Raw genomic sequence first — 21,481 nt, forward strand, 5'->3', positions numbered from 1 at the left:
TGAACTCAGTCATTTTAATTTTAAAAATGAATGGTGAAAAGCATGTTAGTGGCCTCGAGGGAGACAGGAGCTGTAGTGGGGAAACAAGTGTAGTCAAGGACAAGATAAAACCAATATTACAAACTAGTAATACCACAGAAGATAGCAAACAAGAGGACTCCACTAGTAATAGTGAGGATATATTACCTGAAACAACTGGTGAGAGCTCAATTGCTAATATTAGTGAGGATAGGAAAAAGACAGGAAAACATGCACCAACAGGGAATACAGTCACAGAAACCCAAGGCAAACGGAAACCAAGCCTGTGCACATACTATGCACTTGGTATCTGCAGACATGGGAAATCTGGAAGAACAGATGGGGCGTGCAAATATGACCACCCTAGAAAATGCCGTGCCCATTTGACAACAGGAAAATGCAAACTCCCTTCCTGTAAGCCTTTTCACCCTGATATGTGTCCCTCTTCAGTACAGGAAAGACTGTGCTATAACTTATATTGCCAGGCACACCATCTAAAGGGGACAAAAAGATACAAAACATCCAGGCCATGGGAAAACCTGGGTAGCAATAGCCACTGAAAAGGGAGAGTTTTTTTTTAGTGCCAGGAAGAAAAAAAAACTGGCAGGAAATGGCAGAAATCGTACACAAAATCCAGTCATTTCTGGAGTGGAACCACAGTCGATGACCTCCACTCCAAACCAACAGATACAGATATTAGTGCCGGAAAAAAAGTTCCTTTCCCCAGTACCACCAATACCACCAGTCCGATGACATTCTTCTTTGCAAATATACACGGTCTAAAGCCAGCAACGAACAACAAAATACCTTTCATCCGTTGACTGCTTGCAGAGGCAAGTGCAATGTTTGCGGCTTTCACAGAGACCCACATAAAGGATCACTTGGTCAAGGAAATATGGATCCCAGGTTACAACCTATACAGATGCGACAGAGTGAACAGGCAAAAGAAGGGGGGGGGGGTTGACCTGTATATCGCAGAGTCACTTATTTGCACAGAACTTCTAAATGCCTCAATTGATGTAGTGGAAGTTTTAGTGGTAAAGATCGAGAACCAAAATCTAGTCATTGTGGTAGTCTACAAGCCTCCGGATACAACGTCCCAACAATTCCAGGAACGGCTGTTGAGAATTGACCACTGTCTGGAAAAACCTTCCAGCTCCTGCCCCCAACATCTTGCTCCTGGAGGAACATAGCAAATAATGTTGTTGCAGTAATAACACCAGGAGGCAGCTCTGACGAGAACTCACACACACACACACACACGTGCTTTTAAATCTCTGCACAAAATCCAACTTAAACCAGCAAATAATAGAGCCTACTAGACTGGAGAATACACTGGACCTCATCTTCACTAACAATGATGATCTGATACGAAATGTCACCATATCAAAAGCAATATACTCGGATCACGACATAATCGAGGTTCAGACATGTATGCGTGGAGCCCCAGACCGACAAAATGGGATCAGTCACGAGGGAGCATTCACCAAATTCAACTTCAATAACAAGAACATAAAATGGGACCAAGTAAACCAAGACCTAAATGTTATAATCTGGGAAGATAGACTAAGCAACACAGACCCCAACTTATGCCTAGAACAGATTAACTCTGTGGCACTCGATGTATGCACAAAGCTTATTCCTTTAAGAAAAAGGAGGAGTAGATGTAAAATAGAAAGAGACAGTCGCTCCCTTTACAGGCGACGGAAAAGAATAACAGAGCGGCTAAAAGAGGCCAATATATCTGCAATGCGCAGGGAGACACTGGTCAGAGAAATAGCAAACATCGAACTTAAGCTAAAGAAATCTTACAGGAGTCAGGAATCGCTGGAAGAATTAAAAGCCATAAATGAAATCGAGAGAAACCCAAAATATTTCTTTTATGCCAAATCAAAGTCGAGAACATCCACTATTGGGCCCCTACTTAAACAAGATGGGCTATTCAAGTCCCAATATGACTCAGCTTTTAGCAAGCCACTAACCAGACTGAGAGTCGAAGATCTAAATGAATTTTTATGAGAGAGCCACAGAATTTGGTTAACACAAGCCTATCTGATGTTATCCTGACGCCAAATGACTTCGAACAGGCGATAAATGACATGCCCATGCACTCTGCCCCAGGGCCAGACTCATGGAACTCCGTGTTCATCAAGAACTGCAAGAAGCCCCTATCACGAGCCTTTTCCATCCTATGGAGAGGGAGCATGGACACAGGGGTCGTCCCACAGTTACTAAAAACAACAGACATAGCCCCACTCCACAAAAGGGGCGGTAATGCAATAGCAAAAAACTACAGACCGATAGCGTTAACATCCCATATCATAAAAATCTTTGAGAGGGTCCTAAGAAGCAAGATCGCCACCCATCTACATACCCATCAATTACACAACCCAGGGCAACATGGGTTTAGAGCAGGTCGCTCCTGTCTGTCCCAACTACTGGACCACTACGACAAGGTCTTAGATGCACTAGAAGACAAAAAGAATGCAGATGTAATATACACAGACTTTGCAAAAGCTTTCGACAAGTGTGACCATGGCGTAATAGCGCACAAAATGCGTGCTAAAGGAATAACAGGAAAAGTTGGTAGATGGATCTATAACACAAACAGAACACAAAGAGTGGTAGTCAACAGAGTAAAGTCCGAGGCAGCTACGGTGAAAAGCTCTGTTCCGCAAGGCACAGTACTCGCTCCCATCTTGTTTCTCATCCTCATATCCCATATAGACAAGGATGTCAGCCACAGCACCGTGTCTTCCTTTGCAGATGGCACCCGAATCTGCATGACAGTGTCTTCCATTGCAAACACTGCAAGGCTCCAGGCGGACATCAACCAAATCTTTCAGTGGGCTGCAGAAAACAGTATGAAGTTCAACGATGAGAAATTTCAATTACTCCGATATGGTAAACATGAGGAAATTAAAACTTCATCAGAGTATAAAACAAATTGCAGCCACACAAGAGAGCGAGAAACTAACGTCAAATACATGGGAGTGATCATGTCGGAGGATCTCACCTTCAAGGACCATAACATTGTATCAATCGCATCTGCTAGAAAAATGACAGGATGATAATGAGAACCTTCAAAACTAGGGATGCCAAGCCCATGATGACACTCTTCAGGCCGCTTGTTCTATATAGGCTGGAATATTGCTGCACACTAACAGCACCTTTCAAGGCAGGTGAAATTGCTGACCTAGAAAATGTACAGAGAACCTTCACGGCGCGCATAACGGAGATAAAACACCTCAATTACTGGGAGCGCTTGAAGTTCCTGAACCTGTACCCCCTGGAACGCAGGCGGGAGAGATACATGATTATATACACCTGGAAAATCCTAGAGGGACTAGTACCGAACTTGCACACGAAAATCACTCACTACGAAAGCAAAAGACTTGGCAGACGATGCAACATCCCCCCAATGAAAAGCAGGGGTGTCACTAGCACGTTAAGAGACCATACAATAAGTGTCAGGGGCCAGAGACTGTTCAACTGCCTCCCAGCATACATAAGGGGGATTACCAACAGACCCCTGGCAGTCTTCAAGCTGGCACTGGACAAGCACCTAAAGTCGGTATCTGACTAGCCGGGCTGTGGTTCGTACGTTGGATTGCGTGCAGCCTGCAGTAACAGCCTGGTTGATCAGGCTCTGATCCACCATGAAGCCTGGTCACAGACCGGGCCGCGGGGGCGTTGACCCCCGGAACTCTCTCCAGGTAAATTCCAGGTATATAGGAAAATATAGGAATCAGTATCGGCGAAAATTGGGTATCAGTATCAGCTAAAATTTTGGTATAATAGGAGAATTACATTTTTGTAATACTTTTTGTCCCATTGGTAATGTACTTTCTTGAACATAAAAAGGTATACATCGGTACAGTTTACAAGATGTAAAATGTAAGACAGAAATATTCATGAATACTCGCAGTCAATGATTCATTCCCTCTTTTTTCCAGCTGTAGAATTTATTGGCGTTAAATGGCGCGCATTTTGTGGGATCAACATTCAAATACCATTTGCACTTGGTGAAGCTATGACAGGAGTGTTGGCTGTCTTCATCAGGGACTGGCGTTGGCTGCAACTTGCTGTCACTGCTCCTGCTTTTCTGTTTATATCTTATACTTGGTATGTACAGTTGGTATATGTACCATTTGCAAACATTACAGTTACTTCTGCTTTCCATCTTATATGTTACACACTTGATAAATACAATTTGTGTATATCACATACACATGTAAATAAATAAAGGATTTTGTATGAACTAGACAGTGTATGAACTAGTCAGTGAATGAATTAAATAGTGTGTGAAAGAAACAGTTAATTAATATTCGTATTAGGTATCTCTAATGGTGTGCCTTAGAGAGGTTGCCTGATCTGTATTCTCCAACTTATCAGTTTTATTTTGCTCAAGACTTTAGAACACCTAGTCCAATTGGTTTGAAACTTTCAGCACCTGTGTACGGGAACGAAGAGCACATTGTTGGATCAGTTGGCACGTTTACATGCAATATGACCGAAGCTGTTCAGCTTATTCCCAGCATCCTAGAATGGTATTAGAAAGATTGAGGGAATATTATGAGGAACTGTTAAATGTTGATGAAGATAGGGAAGGTGTGATTTCGTGTATAGGGTAGGAAGGTATATCATCTTGTAGGAGTGAAGAAGAGGAAGTTGTGTGTGGGGGAAGTGCGTCAGGCAGTGGGCAGAATGAAAGGAGGTATAGCAGCTGGTACTGATCGAATATAAGAAGTGTTAAAAGCAGGTGGGGATATAGTTTTGGAGTGGTAAGTGCTTTTATATAATAAACATATGGAAGAATATAAGGCATTGGCAGAGGACATGTATATTTCCACTGTATATAGGCAAAAAGGATAAAAGAGAGTACAAAAATTATTGGGGAGTAAACCTGTTGAGAAAACCTGGTAAAGTGTGTGGTAGAGTTATTAGTGGAAGAATTAATTAAGAGTAAGACGGTGAGTGGGATGGCAGATGAACAACGAGGATTTATGATGGGTAGTGGGTGTGTAGACTAAGTGTTTACAGTGTAACAAATAGGTGAACAGTATTTAGATAAGGGCAGAGAGGTTTCTATGGCATTTATGGATTTTGAAAAGGCGTATGTTAGGGTTGATAGGGACACAATGTAGCAAATGTATGGAACAGGAGACAAGTTACTGAAAACAGTGAAGAGTTTTGACGAGGATAGTGAGGCTCAGGTTAGAGTATAGAAGAGAGAGGGAGATTATTTCCCAGTAAAAGTAGACCTTAGACAAGGATGTCACCGTGGTTGTTTAAAATATTTATAGATGCGGTTGTTGGCAAGTCATGGGATTAAAAGATCCAAAATCTATCACAAAGTGGGAGTTGTCACAGATGCTCTTTGCTAATGACACTGTGTTTTAGAAGACTCTGAAGAGAAGTTGCAGAGGTTAGTGGACGAGTTTGGAAGGGTATGTAAAAGAAGGAAATTAAAAGTGAATAAAAGAACAGTATGTGATGAGGTTAACAACAAAAAAAGTTATGTAACGAAAGACTGAATATCAGAATGGAGGTAGAGAGTATGGAGGAAGTGAATGTATTCAGATATTTGGGAGTGAACGTGTCAGCGGATGGGTCTTTGATAGACGAGATGAATCCCAGAACTGATGAGGGGAAAAAAGGGAGGGTGCACTGAGGAGTTTGTGAAGACCAAGAACGTTATCTATGGATGCAAAGAGGGGAATGTATGAGAGTATAATTATACAAATGCTTTTATAAGGGTGTTAAACATAGGTGGTGAATGTTGCAACAAGGAGAAGGGTAGAGGCAGTGGAGATGTCATGTCTGAGGGCAATATGTGATGTGAATATAATGCAGAGAATCCATAGTTTGAAAAGTAGGAGGAGGTGCAGCATGATGTTTCCCATTACCAAGGGCACATTTGGGGTTGTTTCTGTTAGGGCAGTTCCTGTAAACATGCTCACCACAGCATATACTGCAAATTGTTTTTTGGCTGCTACATTTGTGTTATGATCAACCTCATAACACTTAAAACATTGTGTAACACTGAAAAACCTTTCCATGGAGATTTGGTCTTGTGTACACCTGGTTCCAAGGATTAATTTTATTTTTGCTGGATGCTTGAGCTTATGGTAAATTTATATGCCTAAGAATCTTGATATCAGAATTTTCATGATTAATTTCATCAACAAATTCCTTAGCAGTGCAGTCTCTCATGAAACTGTTGATTCTTGCCACAAACAGTACGTTGTGCCTGATAACTGTCAGGTGGAATTACGGATGACACCCAGATTATTTAATTTTTCAAGAATATCATTCTTGAGTAATTGGAGCAGCTCCTCTTCAGAGGAGAATAGAAGTACTGCACCAGAGTGAGAATATATCCACTGGTGCAACAGTGTAATTGGAACAAATACAACCAAGTATTTCCTTCTTGGACTTTTGGTTGTCAGTGACACGAATTCTTACTCTTATTTTCGGCATGATGCCGAGAATACGTCATTCCTAAACATCCTGTTTCAGCTGACTTATGAAGGTCAGTCCCTAAGATAGCCTACCATCGAGGAGTGAGGGGGACGGGGCCCCTAAGATAGCCTACCATCGAGGAGTAAGGGGGATGGGGCCCCTAAGATAACCTACCATCAAGGAGTAAGGGGGACGGGGCCCCTAAGATAGCCTACCATCGAGGAGTGAGGGGAACGGGGCCCAAGGCAATGATCGACCAGAGTTTAAATACTGCACGGGTAGTCACCTTGCCTTGTTTTAAATCGCCAGAGGCGAAGTTTCCGAAAAAGGAGAAGATAGGAAAGGCAGAAGGATCGCAGTGTAAGTAGTGTGTTCGTGGTTAGGTCAGTGTACATGTTGGGGAATTGTGGGGTTAGGATGGGGTAGGATGAGGATGTGGGGTGGAGAGGGGGGGACAAACAAGCTAGTCACCGCCGAACCCTCTTGAGGGGATGGTGCTCGAAGTAACAGCAAGTAAGTTTTCCTCTCAGCTCTGATCAAGTGAGAACTCAGGATAACCCAAAAAATGTAACTTGGGTGTGAGGGAAAAGTTCAATAGATAGGAGTAGAGAGGGAGTATATAGTAACAATAGTTTCATTGCCGGCTACTTGTTAAGGTAGGGTAAGTCAAGCTCCCACTATTCCCGCCTTTTTTCCCCCACCCCGAAAGTGATAGTTTGACTGACGGCTGCTTGTTAAGGTAGGGTCAGTCTAGCTCCCGCTATCCCTTCCTCTCCTTCTTCCCCCCCCGAAAGGTGACGTGTGGGTCTCTGGTCCAAACAGTAATCACTAGACTCACAGCTCCCAGCACTACTCTTGGATGACAGAGAGGGTCACCTGCCAATCAACGAGCAGAACTGATGGAGATGGACTAACATCCTGAGACTTCCCCTTTTTGGATTTAATTACCTGTGCACCTGTATGAAATTGCAGGACGTAACCCCTCATCATTGCAGTGGTAAAGAACCTACTTTCCTGTCATCGGGATATAATACTCAAGGCTATACTGTGAAGAACAAACAGTTGGGTTGTAACCAACACCTGCGCCCCCCCCATCATCAGCAACTGCTACGATTTCAACAACACTCAGTGTCACCAACACCAGGCACCCCTATATATATTAGCGTTGAATTCAGTTATCATTTATATTTTTCATTTTTCATTTTCTTTAATGTAGGATTAATATTTCATATCTAAGTATTTTATATTTTCTATATAATAAAGTGTTTATGTTTGTCTGTTATTATTTCTTTTTCTATTCACTAATTTTCCTGAGGAGGAGCCAGCCTTGGTAATACTGTCTGAAGTTGTTACAGGGCTGAGTAAGCCTTCACAAGTGGCGACCTTGCCAGGATCAACTCTACTGAAACAAGATTCAACTCCATCTCGAATCTACCATTGGAACTTCAACGCCGCATACCACAGACGGTTACCACCAGCCATGAGTAATCATTCTCTACGGTAGGACTACAGTACAGGTATTTAAAAGATTTGGTGATTGTTATAGTCTCAATTTATTGTAAGTCAAGTCAAGGCAGGAATACTAGTTAATTCTGCAATCTATTTTTGTGTGAGCTTGAAACACTTTGGAGGATTAGACTCTAGGGACCCGAGATTTTCCAGTAACAATTTGTTTCATTGAGCTCTTTATTATATCAAGGGAACTGTCATAGGACACTCTTGATTTGTTGGTGAGAAGATTGGATGGTCAAGGGACCCCATTCTACTTACTGTTTGCTCGGAGCCGGCATAGAACCCTTCGTTTTAATTAATACATATTGTTTAATTGAAGTAGGGATCGAGCCCTCTGGTTTATTTACAGTTTGAGCAGAGCAGGAATTGAACCCTCCGTTTTCTTTAATACCCGTTTCATTTCCCCTGATAGTTTAAGTTATTCTTGCAAGTATGGATGAATACCAGTTTTGGATGAATGCTGGAAGTGAGTTAGGAATAACAGGGAAAAATTTAGAATCTTTCATTAGTGCTAAGATCCAGGAAAGACTTGAAAGAGAGAGAATTGAGAGAGAAGAAAGACAGTTAGAAAGGGAAATAGATGAAGAAAAGGAGAGAGAGAGAATCAAAAGAGAAGAGAAAAAGGAGAAAGAGAACCTTGAAAGAGAAGAGAAAAGGAGAGAGAGAGAATTGAGAGAGAAATCCAAGAAAGACAGAAAGAGAGAGTGAAGACAAAAAGGAGTGTGATAGACTTGATCGTGAGGAGAGAGCTAGAGTACGTGAAGAACAAGTTAAATTAAGAGAACTTGAGGAAAGAGCAAAGGATAGGGAACGTGAGGAACAAGCTAAAATACGTGAGGAACAAGCTAAGATACGTGAGGAACAGGTTAAATTAAGAGAACTTGAGGAAAGAGCAAAGGATAGAGAAGTTGAAGAAAAAGCTAGAGAACATGAGTTAATAGAGAGAGAAAAGGATTGCGAGCTCGAAAAATCTCGCCTTGAATTAGAGAATAAAAAGTTAACTTTTACACAACAACAATTAGAGGAAGGAGTAATGGAACAACGTGCAGTCAGTGCACATATTCCAACACCTAATTTACCTCCCTTCACAGAGGGGGAAGACATAACTTCATACATTATCAGGTTTGAAAATACCGCTACCCTCTGTGAATGGCCTGCTGACACCTGGGCTACCAGGTTAGGAATGTTATTTTTTGGTACAGCTTTGAATATCTATGCAACTTTGTCGCAGGATATTATATGTAATTATAACCTACTGAAGAAAGCAATCCTTGAAGCATACCAAAAAACCACTAATTCTTACAGGAAAGATTTCAGATATGCCACCTTACAGCCTGGCCAGAACTTTCAGCAGTTACAGGTAACACTCTTTCGTTTGTTCGACTTTTGGATAGAGAGTTCAGGAATTGATCACAGTTATGAATCTCTTAGAGACTTCATGGTTGCTGACCAGTTCCTGACAGCTCTTCCTCACCAGATACGAACATTCATTAGAGAACGTAACCTTATTAAAGCTGAGGAAGTTGCTGAGGCTGCTGACCTGTATGCTGAGGCTCACAATTCCTATAAAGACCTAAAGGGATCAAACCCTAAGGGCAAGGGTTCATCAGACCTTAAGAAATCAAAGCCTCTAGTGGAAAGTAAAATGACTTCTTTTATTCCTGTTTGTCATTTGTGTGGTGTTAAGGGACATAAACGTCCAGATTGTCCTTCTAAGAAGGTCCAGAAAGTTGGAAGATGTTTTAAAGACTGTAATGACAAAGCACCCTTCTGTTCAGGAACAGTTAATGGACTTAATGTATCTACCATTTTACGAGACACTGGATGCACATGTATAGTCATTTCTGATAAGCTGTTCCCTAACCTTAATGAAACTCATTCCTCTGCTATACTTTCAGACTACTTGGGCCGTATGGACACTTTTCCTACCATCCGTTGTTACATTAGGTCTAAATGGTTCACAGGTTGGTCTGAAGCCGTGCTAGCTCCCATCACTTCTTGCTCCGTACTAATAGGCAATGTAAAAGGTGCCATTCTTCCTTCTGAGGTTGACCTTTCATCACCAAAGGAGGACATAAGTGTTTCAGATCCTCATCCTGTAGAGTCAGAGAAGCCCCTCGATAGTTCAGATGAGACAATGTCTCGTGAGATTCATGTGGGATTAAAAACCAGTGATGCTACTCTCGAAAGCGAGGTAGTAGGATCACCGGTTCACTTGTTAGATGAAAGTGAAGGTATCACCTCCGATACCATAAATGTCTTGACTAGGGCTCAGACCAAAGCCCAGGTTTCTCCTACTGTCCATCCTTTGATTTTCCCTGACTTTAAGCCTTTAGATATATCGAAGGACTCCTTTGTCAATTTCCAACGTAATTGCCCTTCTCTTCAGAATTGCCATAATGCCGCTAAACAAAATCAAGTTATCCAAAGGAAAAACTTTTCATATAAATTTGAATATATAAAAGGTATCTTGTACAAGTCAGTATTCAAATTAAATTCAGATGAGATAGACTATTCCATCTTAGTTGTTCCAAGTCAATGCAGAGAGACTGTTCTTAAAATGGCTCATGACCTGCCAGTGGCCGGACATTTCTCGCATCGTAAAACCTTAAATAAAATTAGGGAAACCTATTTTTGGCCAAAAATGTTCTCAAATATCACTACCTATTGTAGATCATGTAAAGTTTGCCAACTGTCATCCTCCCGAGGTACCAGGCGAGTACCTGTGGTCAAAATGCCAGTCTGGGGGACATAGATATATATTAACGTTAGTTGATTATGCTTCGAGTTTCCCTGAAGCCATTCCCTTAAAGACCATAACTACTACAGAGGTGGCTGAAGCCCTTTTGTCCATCTTCTCCAGAGTGGGCATCCCTAGAGAAATTTTGTCTGACCAAGGGACACAATTCACATCTGACTTAATGCAACATCTATACCAACTTCTGGGAGTGAAGCCTCTCTTCACCACACCCTATCATCCCAGCTGTAATGGGAGGATTGAGCGCCAGCATTCGATTCTCAAGTCCATTTTAAGGAAACTTTGCTCCCATAAACCTAAGGAGTGGCATCGTTACCTACCCTGTGCTTTGTTTGCCATGAGGGAAGTTCCCAGTGACTCTTTGGGGTTTTCACCTTTTGAACTTCTCTATGGTAGACAGGCCAGAGGCCCATTGTCCATCCTTCATGACGTATGGACTAATGAGGAGGTGAGTGCTGAGGTTCAGTCTTCTTACCAGTTTCTCCTTGACCTTAGATCCAAACTTGAGGAGACCTCTGACATAGTTTCGAAAAACCTAAGCTTGTCAATGGACCAGTACAAAACCTATTTTGATTCCAAAAGTCAGAGGAGAAGTTTTAAAGTAGGGGATGAAGTTCTTGTACTTTTGCCAATCAAGTCAAATAAATTATTAGTAGCATGGAAAGGTCCATATAAAGTATTAAAAATTTGTGGGAAAGTTGACTACCTCATAGAAGTCAAGGGGAAACCTAAGCTTTATCATATCAACATCCTTAAGAAATATTACCGAAGAAATTTGGTTAACTGCCTTAATAACTTTGACTTAGTTTTTCCACACGAACTTGATACGACAACTGAAAAACGTAAGATGTGCGTAATTGACACCTCTAACTTAGACTATGATGAAGAACTACATGACTTGGTGACTTTTGACCACTCGGACGCAACCAACATTAATATTAATGAATCTTTGGATGACCATAAGAGACATGAACTACTTCAATGTGTGAGTAACTTTCAGACGTCTTTACTGATATTCGAGGTGTTACCTCCATGGTAGTCCATAAGATTGACTTAGTGATGGACAATCCTATCAAAGGAAAATTATACCCAGTTCCAGTTCACCTTAGGGATGCATTTGACCGAGAGGTAGAGAAATTATTAAAACTAAAGATCATTGAACTTTCAGTATCTTCATATTGTTCACCAGTAGTCATGGTTAAGAAGGAGGATAATTCATATAGACTTGCTATTGACTCGGTGGGATGCTGAGCCTATGCCCTTAATAGATAGCGATCTACACAAATTCTATGACGCTTCCTTCTTTTCAGAGACTGATATTGCAAGGCCATACCATCAAGTAATGTTAGATCCTTCTTCTAAGCAGTACACCGCTTTTCCTATACACCAAGGACTGATGCAATATAGAACTATGCCCTTCGGTTTGGTAACTGCCTGTGCTACCTACGTGAGACTGATGAGAAAGGTCTTGGGTAATATGCCAAACGTTTCAATTTATTTTGATAACATTTACGCAATGACATCCACGTGGGGCAAACATATCCAAACATTAACATCAGTTTTGCGTAGGTTACACTCACATGGCCTCACTGCCAAGCGGAAGAAATGCTTCCTTGGGTATAACAAGATTAGATATCTTGGACTGATACTTTCTAATAACTCTCTGCAGCCTCTCCCCAGTAAGATCAAAGCTTTATTAGAATTTAAATTCCCCAAAACCAAGAAGCTCATGCGTAGCTTTCTTGGTTCTGTAAATTTTTATGCATGGTTTATCCCGAACCTTACTGATCTTACAGGCATCTTATCCGACTTCCTTAAAAAGTCTGTGAAGGAACCTCTTGAACTTTCCGACGTAGCTCGGGAAAAGTTTAATGAGATTAAAAGTATCTTTTCGAAAGACCCTATACTTAAGATTCCAGATATTAATAAAAAATTTTGTTTAAAAACTGATGCCTCCAATACTGGCTTAGGTGCAGTGCTACTACAATACCATGATGGTACTCCCTTACCTATATGCTTCCTAAGCCGGAAACTCCTTCCCGCAGAAACGAGATACTCCACCATAGAAAAGGAATGTTTGGCCCTTGTGTGGGGTATCTCCAAACTTAAATTTTATTTGCTGGGAAAAGAATTCATTTTAGAAACGGACCACAAACCTTTGATATATCTAGAAACTTTTAAGGGAACCAACAGTCGCCTCTTGAGGTGGACATTGGCACTCCAGACTTTTAAGTTCCATATTGTGTATATCAATGGTTCACCCAATTATTTCTCTGACTGGTTAAGTCGTGACAGTCAGTAGAAGATTTCTTGCCTTACACGACTTCGACATGTTAGAACTTTTTCCTCGCCTATTCTTCTTATACTCCTTGACTATAAGTCTCAGTATGGGAGAGTGTGAGGGAAAAGTTCAATAGATAGGAGAAGAGAGGGAGTATATAGTAACAATAGTTTCATTGCTGGCTACTTGTTAAGGTAGGGTAAGTCAAGCTCCCACTATTCCCGCCTTTTTCCCCCACCCCGAAAGTGATAGTTTGACTGACGGCTGCTTGTTAAGGTAGGGTCAGTCAAGCTCGCGCTATCCCTTCCCCTCCTTCTTCCCCCCCCCCCCCCCCCCCCCGCGAAAGGTGATGTATGGGGCTCTGGTCCAAACAGTAATCACTAGACTCACAGCTCCCAGCACTACTTTTGGATGACAGAGAGGGTCACCTGCCAATCAATGAGCAGAACTGATGGAGATGGACTAACATCCTGAGACTTCCCCTTTTTGGATTTAATTACCTGTGCACCTGTATGAAATTGCAGGACGTAACCCCTCATCATTGCAGTGGTAAAGAACCTGCTTTCCTGTCATCGGGATATAATACTCAAGGCTATACTGTGAAGAACGAACCGGTGGGTTGTAACCAACACCTGAGAGCCCCCCCATCATCAGCAACTGCTACGATTTCAACAACACTCAGTGTCACCAACACCAGGCACCCCTATATATATTAGCATTGAATTCAGTTATCATTTATATTTTTCATTTTTCATTTTCTTTAATGTAGGATTAATATTTCATATCTAATTGTTTTATATTTTCTATATAATAAAGTGTTTATGTTTTTTTCTGTTATTATTTCTTTTTCTATTCACTAATTTTCCTGAGGAGGAGCCAGCCTTGGTAATACTGTCTGAAGTTGTTACAGGGCTGAGTAAGCCTTCACATTGGGTCTTAGTACTCGGAGCGGAATCGCCGACGTCCTCTCGCTGCGCCGTCCACTTGCAGAATTGTGTACATGTGTGTATCTCACACAAGTTAGGGTAAAGTTACATAACTAATCGGCACAGAATTTATTTATAGTGATTTAACAAGTAGGCCAGAAGTAGGATACAGAGACTCGTATATTAAATAATTTACAGTGATATGCCAGTTAGTTAGGCCAGTTAGTTAAGCCAGTTAGTTAAGCCAGTTAGGCTATGATACTTGGACAGCATTTTATTATTTACAGCGATTATCTCTTCGGGCCAAATTTAGACTAGAATATTTGCAGACTTTATTTATTTATAACAGTTATACAAGTTTTTTTTTTATATTTTATTTAAAAGTCAGGTACAAAAGAGATATGGGTGCATAAAAATATATGTCAACGAGATACCAGGCACTAACAAGATTATTATATAATAAATAATAAAATCAAAACACAGGAAAATATGAAGACTATACAAAAAAACAATGTGACAAAAACAGGCACACAAAATTACACACATACACAAGCAATCACGTATTATACAACGTGAAACTACATCTGGCATATAACTAGGCATGGCTTCCACCTGCCAACACACAATTTATCCAAGACTTAATCTAAGAACTCAGGTGCCTTAAAGAGCACAACAATACATTAATTTGGGCGACTACCACGGGGTTATTATCATTGACTAAGGAGAGGCACTACAGTTCAAAGGTGGAACAGGATGACTCTACAATTCACAACAATGAAAATATCTAATATAACAAAACGAAACTACACTGTGATATTTGACATCTCAATAAACATAAGAAAAGACAATGCAAGCAGCTACAAGTGAACTTATACACTGACGAGATGCAAACATTGAAAAATACTGCTTCCACATATAGTTCAAGCTCCATCACAGCTTACAGAAAAACAAACACTTGCATAGATACATACACTATTGAAAAGCACACGAACACAGCATAAAGTATAAACAGAAATAAGAAAACGTACAACTGTGCTAGGAAGCACACCATATACAAAATGTACACCAATGACTTGTAATTGAGGCATAAATGACGAAAAACATTCCTAAAAGCTGTATATACAAAGCCTTAAGATATATCGTCATCACCGTTACATAGGAGACGCACATAAACACAGAGAACACAAAACATTCACGCACTCAACAAACACAATTAGACACAGCTGACCAGCCCGTTAGATTACCCACTGAACACTCACAACTATCTCAAATCTCGTAACTCCAAGGCTTTATATTCAGACGGGAAGTCTCTCTCCCATCTCCCTTCATATACCAACCTATTTCGACATTTTGTCCTATAAATCGTCCCCGCTAAAACCCTAATTCTACTGTTACCATCAACGTGTCTCATAGCCCATGACACGAAAATATAATCGGCCACAACATACGACACCACACATTGTACACGCAAGTCAACCCCACCTACATCAAAACTCAACTCCCAGAGTACCGACAAACCTCCCCCCCCCCCCGCAACAAACGCAAAACCCTACTGAACCACTCTCGTACCATATCTAAAGTCTCACAGAAATTCACAACGTGAAAAGCAGATTTCTCCATCCCGCACGCCGGACAACCCCAGTCTTCCCCCAAACGCCTATTATACAACACCACACCGGACGGCAAGATTCCATGTAAAAATTTAAAAACCACTTCCTGTACTTGAGCAGGCAGATGCAACTGTTGAACTCGCCTCCATATATCACCCCACACATACATGGGATACATTCCTTCAACTTGCACCAGGACTACCTCCCTACCCGCTCTTTCTAAGGTACATAATTTTACACTGCGCACGTTCCTCATGTGCAATAATACACGAAGCACTGTGTCGCACCTAATTAAATTCCTCCCTCCCCACCACCTGCGCAGGTCGTGATACAATTCACTTAACCCACCATGCATCCCACCCAGTCAGAGAAAACGACGCTTCACATAACATGCCATGACACGAGCCTCTAGTGGAATGAGACCCAACCCTCCCTCATGCATTGGTGTCTCCACCACTGCTCTTGTGAGCCAATCGCAACATGAACCCCACAAAAATCGATAAACTCTATGCAAAAGACGTTTGACGTCCCCCTGCAACAGAGGATACAGTGCAGCAACATGCCATACTTTGCTATAAAGCAGGACATTAATTAATGACCACTGCCTTCTGATGCAGGGTTAAATGTCGCGGCTGTAGACTATTTAAGCGCCCCAAGACACTATGTACAACCCTCCCCGAATTACACGCCCTCATCTGATCGACATCCCGCATATAATGAATACCACATATAGTGATACGATCAACCACAGTCCACCCCTCTGCATCCACCCCATCCCCCACCCACTCCCCCAACTCCATAATCTTCGATTTTTCTCTGTTAACACACATCCCCGTAGCCTTGCCAAAATATGTCAACAAGTCTCCCAACAAAACCCAATTGCTCCCGTGAATGTAATAACACAGTAGTATCATCTACATAACCCACAAGGGTCGGAGGACTACTATTTGGACCCCACGATGTCTTTACTCCCCGTCCACAAACAGCCCAGTAAAAAGGGTCCTGCATACATGCAAAAAGCATTTGAGACATGAGGCATCCCTGACGAATGCCCCTGCTCAAGTGTACAAAAACACCTAACTTGCCATTAACTTGTACTTTAAATCCTGCTCCATTGTACAACTAACGGGCCCACATGATAACCTCATTTCCAAAACCATGCCATTTCATAAATTTCCACAGAACCTCCCTTTCCACACTATCAAAAGCGGCTCGCCAGTCTAAAGACAAAACATCACCCCCACCCCTCACCCTGCATTCCTCAACAAACTCCCTGATATTCCCATGACCATCATACATTGACCTACCTGACACACCAAACTGACTCTTATGGATTACCTTATCAAACACTTCCTTAATTCTATTCATCAAAATTTTTGCATATAGTTTATAGTCACTACACATCAACAATATGGGACAGTAGTCCTTAATCGCTAACAGCATATCACATTTCCTAAGACCAACACTGTCGTACGCTGAGAGAGACCTAACACCCCCCTCCTCCTTCATCGCATTGAGTAAACGAACCATAAAAGTCCGTATTACCTCCCAATGTTTGATATAAAATTCACAAGGGATGCCATCAATGCCTGGAGCCTTCCCCTTACTCATTCCTTGTAGTGCCTCCCACACCTCTGCCTCAGATATAGGCCCACTCATGAGAAGGCGATCATAATCATTTAACTCGCATCGTACTCCTCTCCCCAAATCCTGTATCGCATGCTCACTCACGTCTTTACTTTGCATCTGGAGCTTACTCCAAGTATCAACATAAAAACTTATCCCCTCAGTTGTTAAGACCTGTCCCTCACTATACCCGTCATCTTCATCCTGCACCACTAAACTCACAATTTCAGTCGCTTTTCGCCTTTGTGTCTGACTTTGCAAGACACAAGCAGACGGCTTGTCACCCTACAAAGCCTCCTCCACCCCACCCGAAATGCGCGCCCCATCGAAAACCTTATTTTTCAATACCTGGATTTGTTCTTTAAGAGCGTCGATCTCATGCACTGGATAAACCCCAGATGCTTCTCCCTGTGCATAACATTGTCGTGATGACCCTCCAGGTACCTCAGAAAACCATACTCCAAGCGAGTGGCCTCCTTACTGCGATGCACATAAAAATTCTTAATTCGAGGCTTCACAATCTCATCCCACCGTCGTACTAAATCCCACCCCTCCCAGGAGTCTACTCCCATAGACGCCCAGAAGTCAGTGAATAGTTCCCTAAACATGCCGCATAGCCCCTATGCACAAAAGTATGCTCAATTCGCAAGTCATGTCCTCTGCGTACATCTACCAACCCCAACCCAGACAACAAGTCACCCAAAATAAGCAAACAGAAACCCGCCCCCCTTGGTTCAACGTCTTTACGGCGCACCACACTGTTCCAATCACCTCCGACCACTGTAATTTCCAGTAGGGACCTCAAATAATATACTAAGACATCTCTAACAAAAGTATTTTTAATATTAACATCATGTTCAGTCGGCCCATATACTCCTACAAGACCAACCCTGCTACTACCCCAATCCCCCACGACTCGCACCATTCAACCCTCCCCCCCTTCCTCCCAATGTCTCATCACAAATGGGCTGGTCGTTTTTAACAACACAGCCACTCCACCTTTCAGATGCCTGGAGTGAGTCACATGTCATAACCATCCATCTCAAACAAACTTCCTACCTTATGGTTATGTTCTTGCAAAAAACACACATCCACTGCAAAACGATTCAACCACTCACACACCTGCACACACTTTCTGACAGATTTCAAACCATTAACATTAATAGTTACACACCTAACTGTGTTAAAGATGGCTTTCCTCTAGGGGCTACCACTCCCTTTTTCTCTTTGCGTCAGCAAACACCCAAGGCACTTCCCGCACCTTTGGCAATCCCCGTGATATTACCTGCTGTTCTGGACTTGCGCGGCCTCCCCCCACCCGTGATTTCCGACCACATCTTCTTCCCTGAACGTTGTCCAGGGGTCAAGACATCATTGGAGTCGGACGGGGTAGCCACACGCTTCCTAGAAACAGCATCTTCAGACATGTCAGTACTTGGAGTGTTCTCCTTGTGAATTTCTGCCTTAACAGTATGAACTCTCGAACTTTCCAAATCTCGCACTTTATGTATCTGATCAGCATCATCTACACGTAATCTCACCTCATCAGAACATGGCACAGAATCAGACTTGTGCGATATTAATAGGTCACTCAACGCAGATACAATGTCGGCCTCCATATCACCTGCCTCTCTTGCTAGAGAGATTTCACTGTTCACATGTTCCACCTCGTCAAGGGAGGCAGTCCCAGGTAGAGTCACACAAGATGACTCTAGTAGCAAGGCCCGATCAACCTCAGCACTCTATGATGTCAGACGCGGCGAGTTCTCGACAACCTCCTCTTCCAGAGCCTGATGGGGTACCTCACCGTCAGGACGACGACCACGCCCTGAGGGCGGCTGGCGCTAAACACATTGAGCTGCTATGTGATCCAAAGTGCCGCAGAGGTGGCAAGTTCTTCTCTGTCCAGGATACGTAACGTACACCTGGGAACAAAAATCCTTGAGGTGTACGTACGACGGAATTGGCTGATGCAGGGACATTTTCTATGTAAGTGACCCCTCCTGAAGACCAGCATAGTGGCCGTCAGACCACCTACCCATGGTGACCAGGTGGATCTTCCCATAAAGTTCAAAAACGTCACGTATATCAACTTCGTTGGCCTCAAAAGGCACGTTTCGCTCACGTACTCACGTATAGTATTGTGAAACGTCATGCAACTGGACAGAAACTGCTGGGGTGACTTGCTTACTTATATCCTGGTACTGGGTCACAATCTTCAAGTAAATCTGAGTGTCACAAAACTTGACAAAGATCTGTGAAGTTCCATTCAAGGCGACGCCACACAAGGATTCACGCTGAATGCCATATGTATGAACAGGGCTGGATTACCGCATAGGCAAACTAGGCATTTGCCTAGGACCCTGCGCATTTGGGGGCCCCATGGTCCAAGGGGTTCAGGGGCTCATCGAAGACTGTGCACATGGTGCAAGTGCAAAGGGGTCCCTACCTAAAAAGTTCAAGTGTTTGGAGAGTAAAATTGATTTTTAAAAATTAATCAAAACAAAAATAAATAATGAAATAAAATAAAATAAAAATAAATAAACCTAACCATAGATGGCAACACTCAACACGCCTTTGTTTACATCAGAACAGCTGTGTTTTCCCACTAATGGGTGAGTATGGGAGATTCCTCTCCAATTTTCTGTAGTAATTACATGTTATCTAGACTTGCACTGTGACAAATTAACTGAAGTGTTGTTGATAGACATTGATGTGTATGGATAAATGTTTGTTTTTTGCCTCTAAATGTTAAGGGAGGTACCTGATAGGGTTACTTGACCAGTAAAGATGCATGGACCAGTAAAGACGCATGGACCAGTAAAGACGCATTTTTGGTAAAAATACTATAAAGAAAAACCTAAAAATGCAAACTGACTTCCGTTTGTAGGTTTTAAAAGCACTTTGTCCTGTCTTTAAGTCTTTATCATTTCAATAACAGATCTCAATTGATTGATGTTCTACATCACTTCCGTCGCAAATGCTTAGTTTTCAAGTTGCGAATTGGAAGATTTTGAATTGGCCTTACTCTGTGTGCTTTGGGACTGTATATGAATCATATTAAAGCTCCACCTGAAAAATGTGCGCCCTCAGCCGCTTTGAAACATTTAAGAAATGCAGGTATCTCAGAAACCTTCCCTAATGTTGACATAGTATATCGCCTTTACCTAACACTTCCAGCTACTAACTGTGAAGGAGAACGTCCATTTTCTGTTTTGAAAAGAGTGAAAAACCAGCTCCGTTCAACAGTGAGCCAAGACAAATTGTGTAACCTAGCCTTGTTGACCATTGAGTCTGATCTAACAAGAAATATTGATTTTCAGAATATAATTGATGATTTTGCCAATATGAAATCCAGAAAAAAGTTTATTTAAGAAGTGCCTGTGAATATAAACAATTCTTTACTTTCTTGAGTTTATATGATTTGATAGTCTTATGCATGATGCAATGATAACAATAATGGTCAGTGATTTATAAAGGGAATAATAGTGCTGTAGTGGTTATGCTGAATATAATAGGTACATGATGTCACTACTTTAATAGCCTAATCTAGTAATACTATGCTGTCCTGAGTTTATTCTCTTTAAAATGCATGATTTAACAAGATAGTTATAATGGCTGTTGGTAAATGGTTTTGGTTGTCTTGATGTACTTTCCCTATTAAATTTAATCTAAATAGCCAGAATGTATTTAATTAGACCTTAAACAGGCTCACACCGACCCCAAAGCTGGAAGGGGTCGCTTCGCTTACCCGTAACTCAAAGGGGCCCCGCCAATCTGAATAGCCTAGGGCCCGGAGACTTCTTAATCTGGCCCTGTGTATGAATGATTGCTGGCATTAACACATTTATTGATTCGCTGGTGATAGAGCCCTGTGTTAGTTGAATACAAACAGTATTAACACGCCGGCGAAACGCAGTCACCATTGTTGATGATGTAAAGAATTCCTCCAACAGGTGTCGGGACTGAGGAGAAGCAGCTGACAACCGCTCAGCACAACGTCTCAGCAGAGAATGTGTTATACAAGTTAGGCTAAGATTTAGCCCATCTAATTGATTACAGTGAATTAAGAAAGTTGGGCTCAATTAGGCCAACATGAACACACAAATTATATGCATTTGTTGATTTCATAATAAGTGATAATCGAGTGAATTTTAGTCTTGTGGAAAGACTGCATTTTGTACTGTGTAAATTTTTGCTGTTAGCTCGTATTAATATGTGGAGTTATGGCATGCACCAGTGAGTATTTTAAACCCTGGTATAAACCTTGGTAATAAATACCGAC

General features: G+C 41.9%; 1 protein-coding gene, 1 long non-coding RNA gene and 1 pseudogene across 2 annotated transcripts in view; 2 read left to right on the forward strand and 1 right to left on the reverse strand.

Moving 5' to 3' along the window:
- Positions 1–21,481, reverse strand: part of LOC138854618 (uncharacterized) — a 225,688-nt gene that overhangs the window by 148,746 nt on the left and 55,461 nt on the right. The gene's annotated exons all lie outside the window — the stretch shown is intronic.
- Positions 1–21,481, forward strand: part of LOC138854617 (cytochrome c oxidase subunit 2-like) — a 222,773-nt pseudogene that overhangs the window by 137,527 nt on the left and 63,765 nt on the right.
- Positions 1–21,481, forward strand: part of LOC138854612 (organic cation transporter protein-like) — a 154,214-nt gene that overhangs the window by 17,048 nt on the left and 115,685 nt on the right. Inside the window, exon 2 of the mRNA XM_070098815.1 lies at positions 3,975–4,143. Within this exon, the coding sequence (XP_069954916.1) occupies positions 3,975–4,143 (169 nt within the window). The remainder of the gene's footprint in view (positions 1–3,974; positions 4,144–21,481) is intronic.

The sequence above is a fragment of the Cherax quadricarinatus genome, chromosome 64 (genome assembly GCF_038502225.1).
Source record: "Cherax quadricarinatus isolate ZL_2023a chromosome 64, ASM3850222v1, whole genome shotgun sequence".
In the NCBI taxonomy this organism is placed as follows: Eukaryota; Metazoa; Arthropoda; class Malacostraca; order Decapoda; family Parastacidae; genus Cherax; species Cherax quadricarinatus.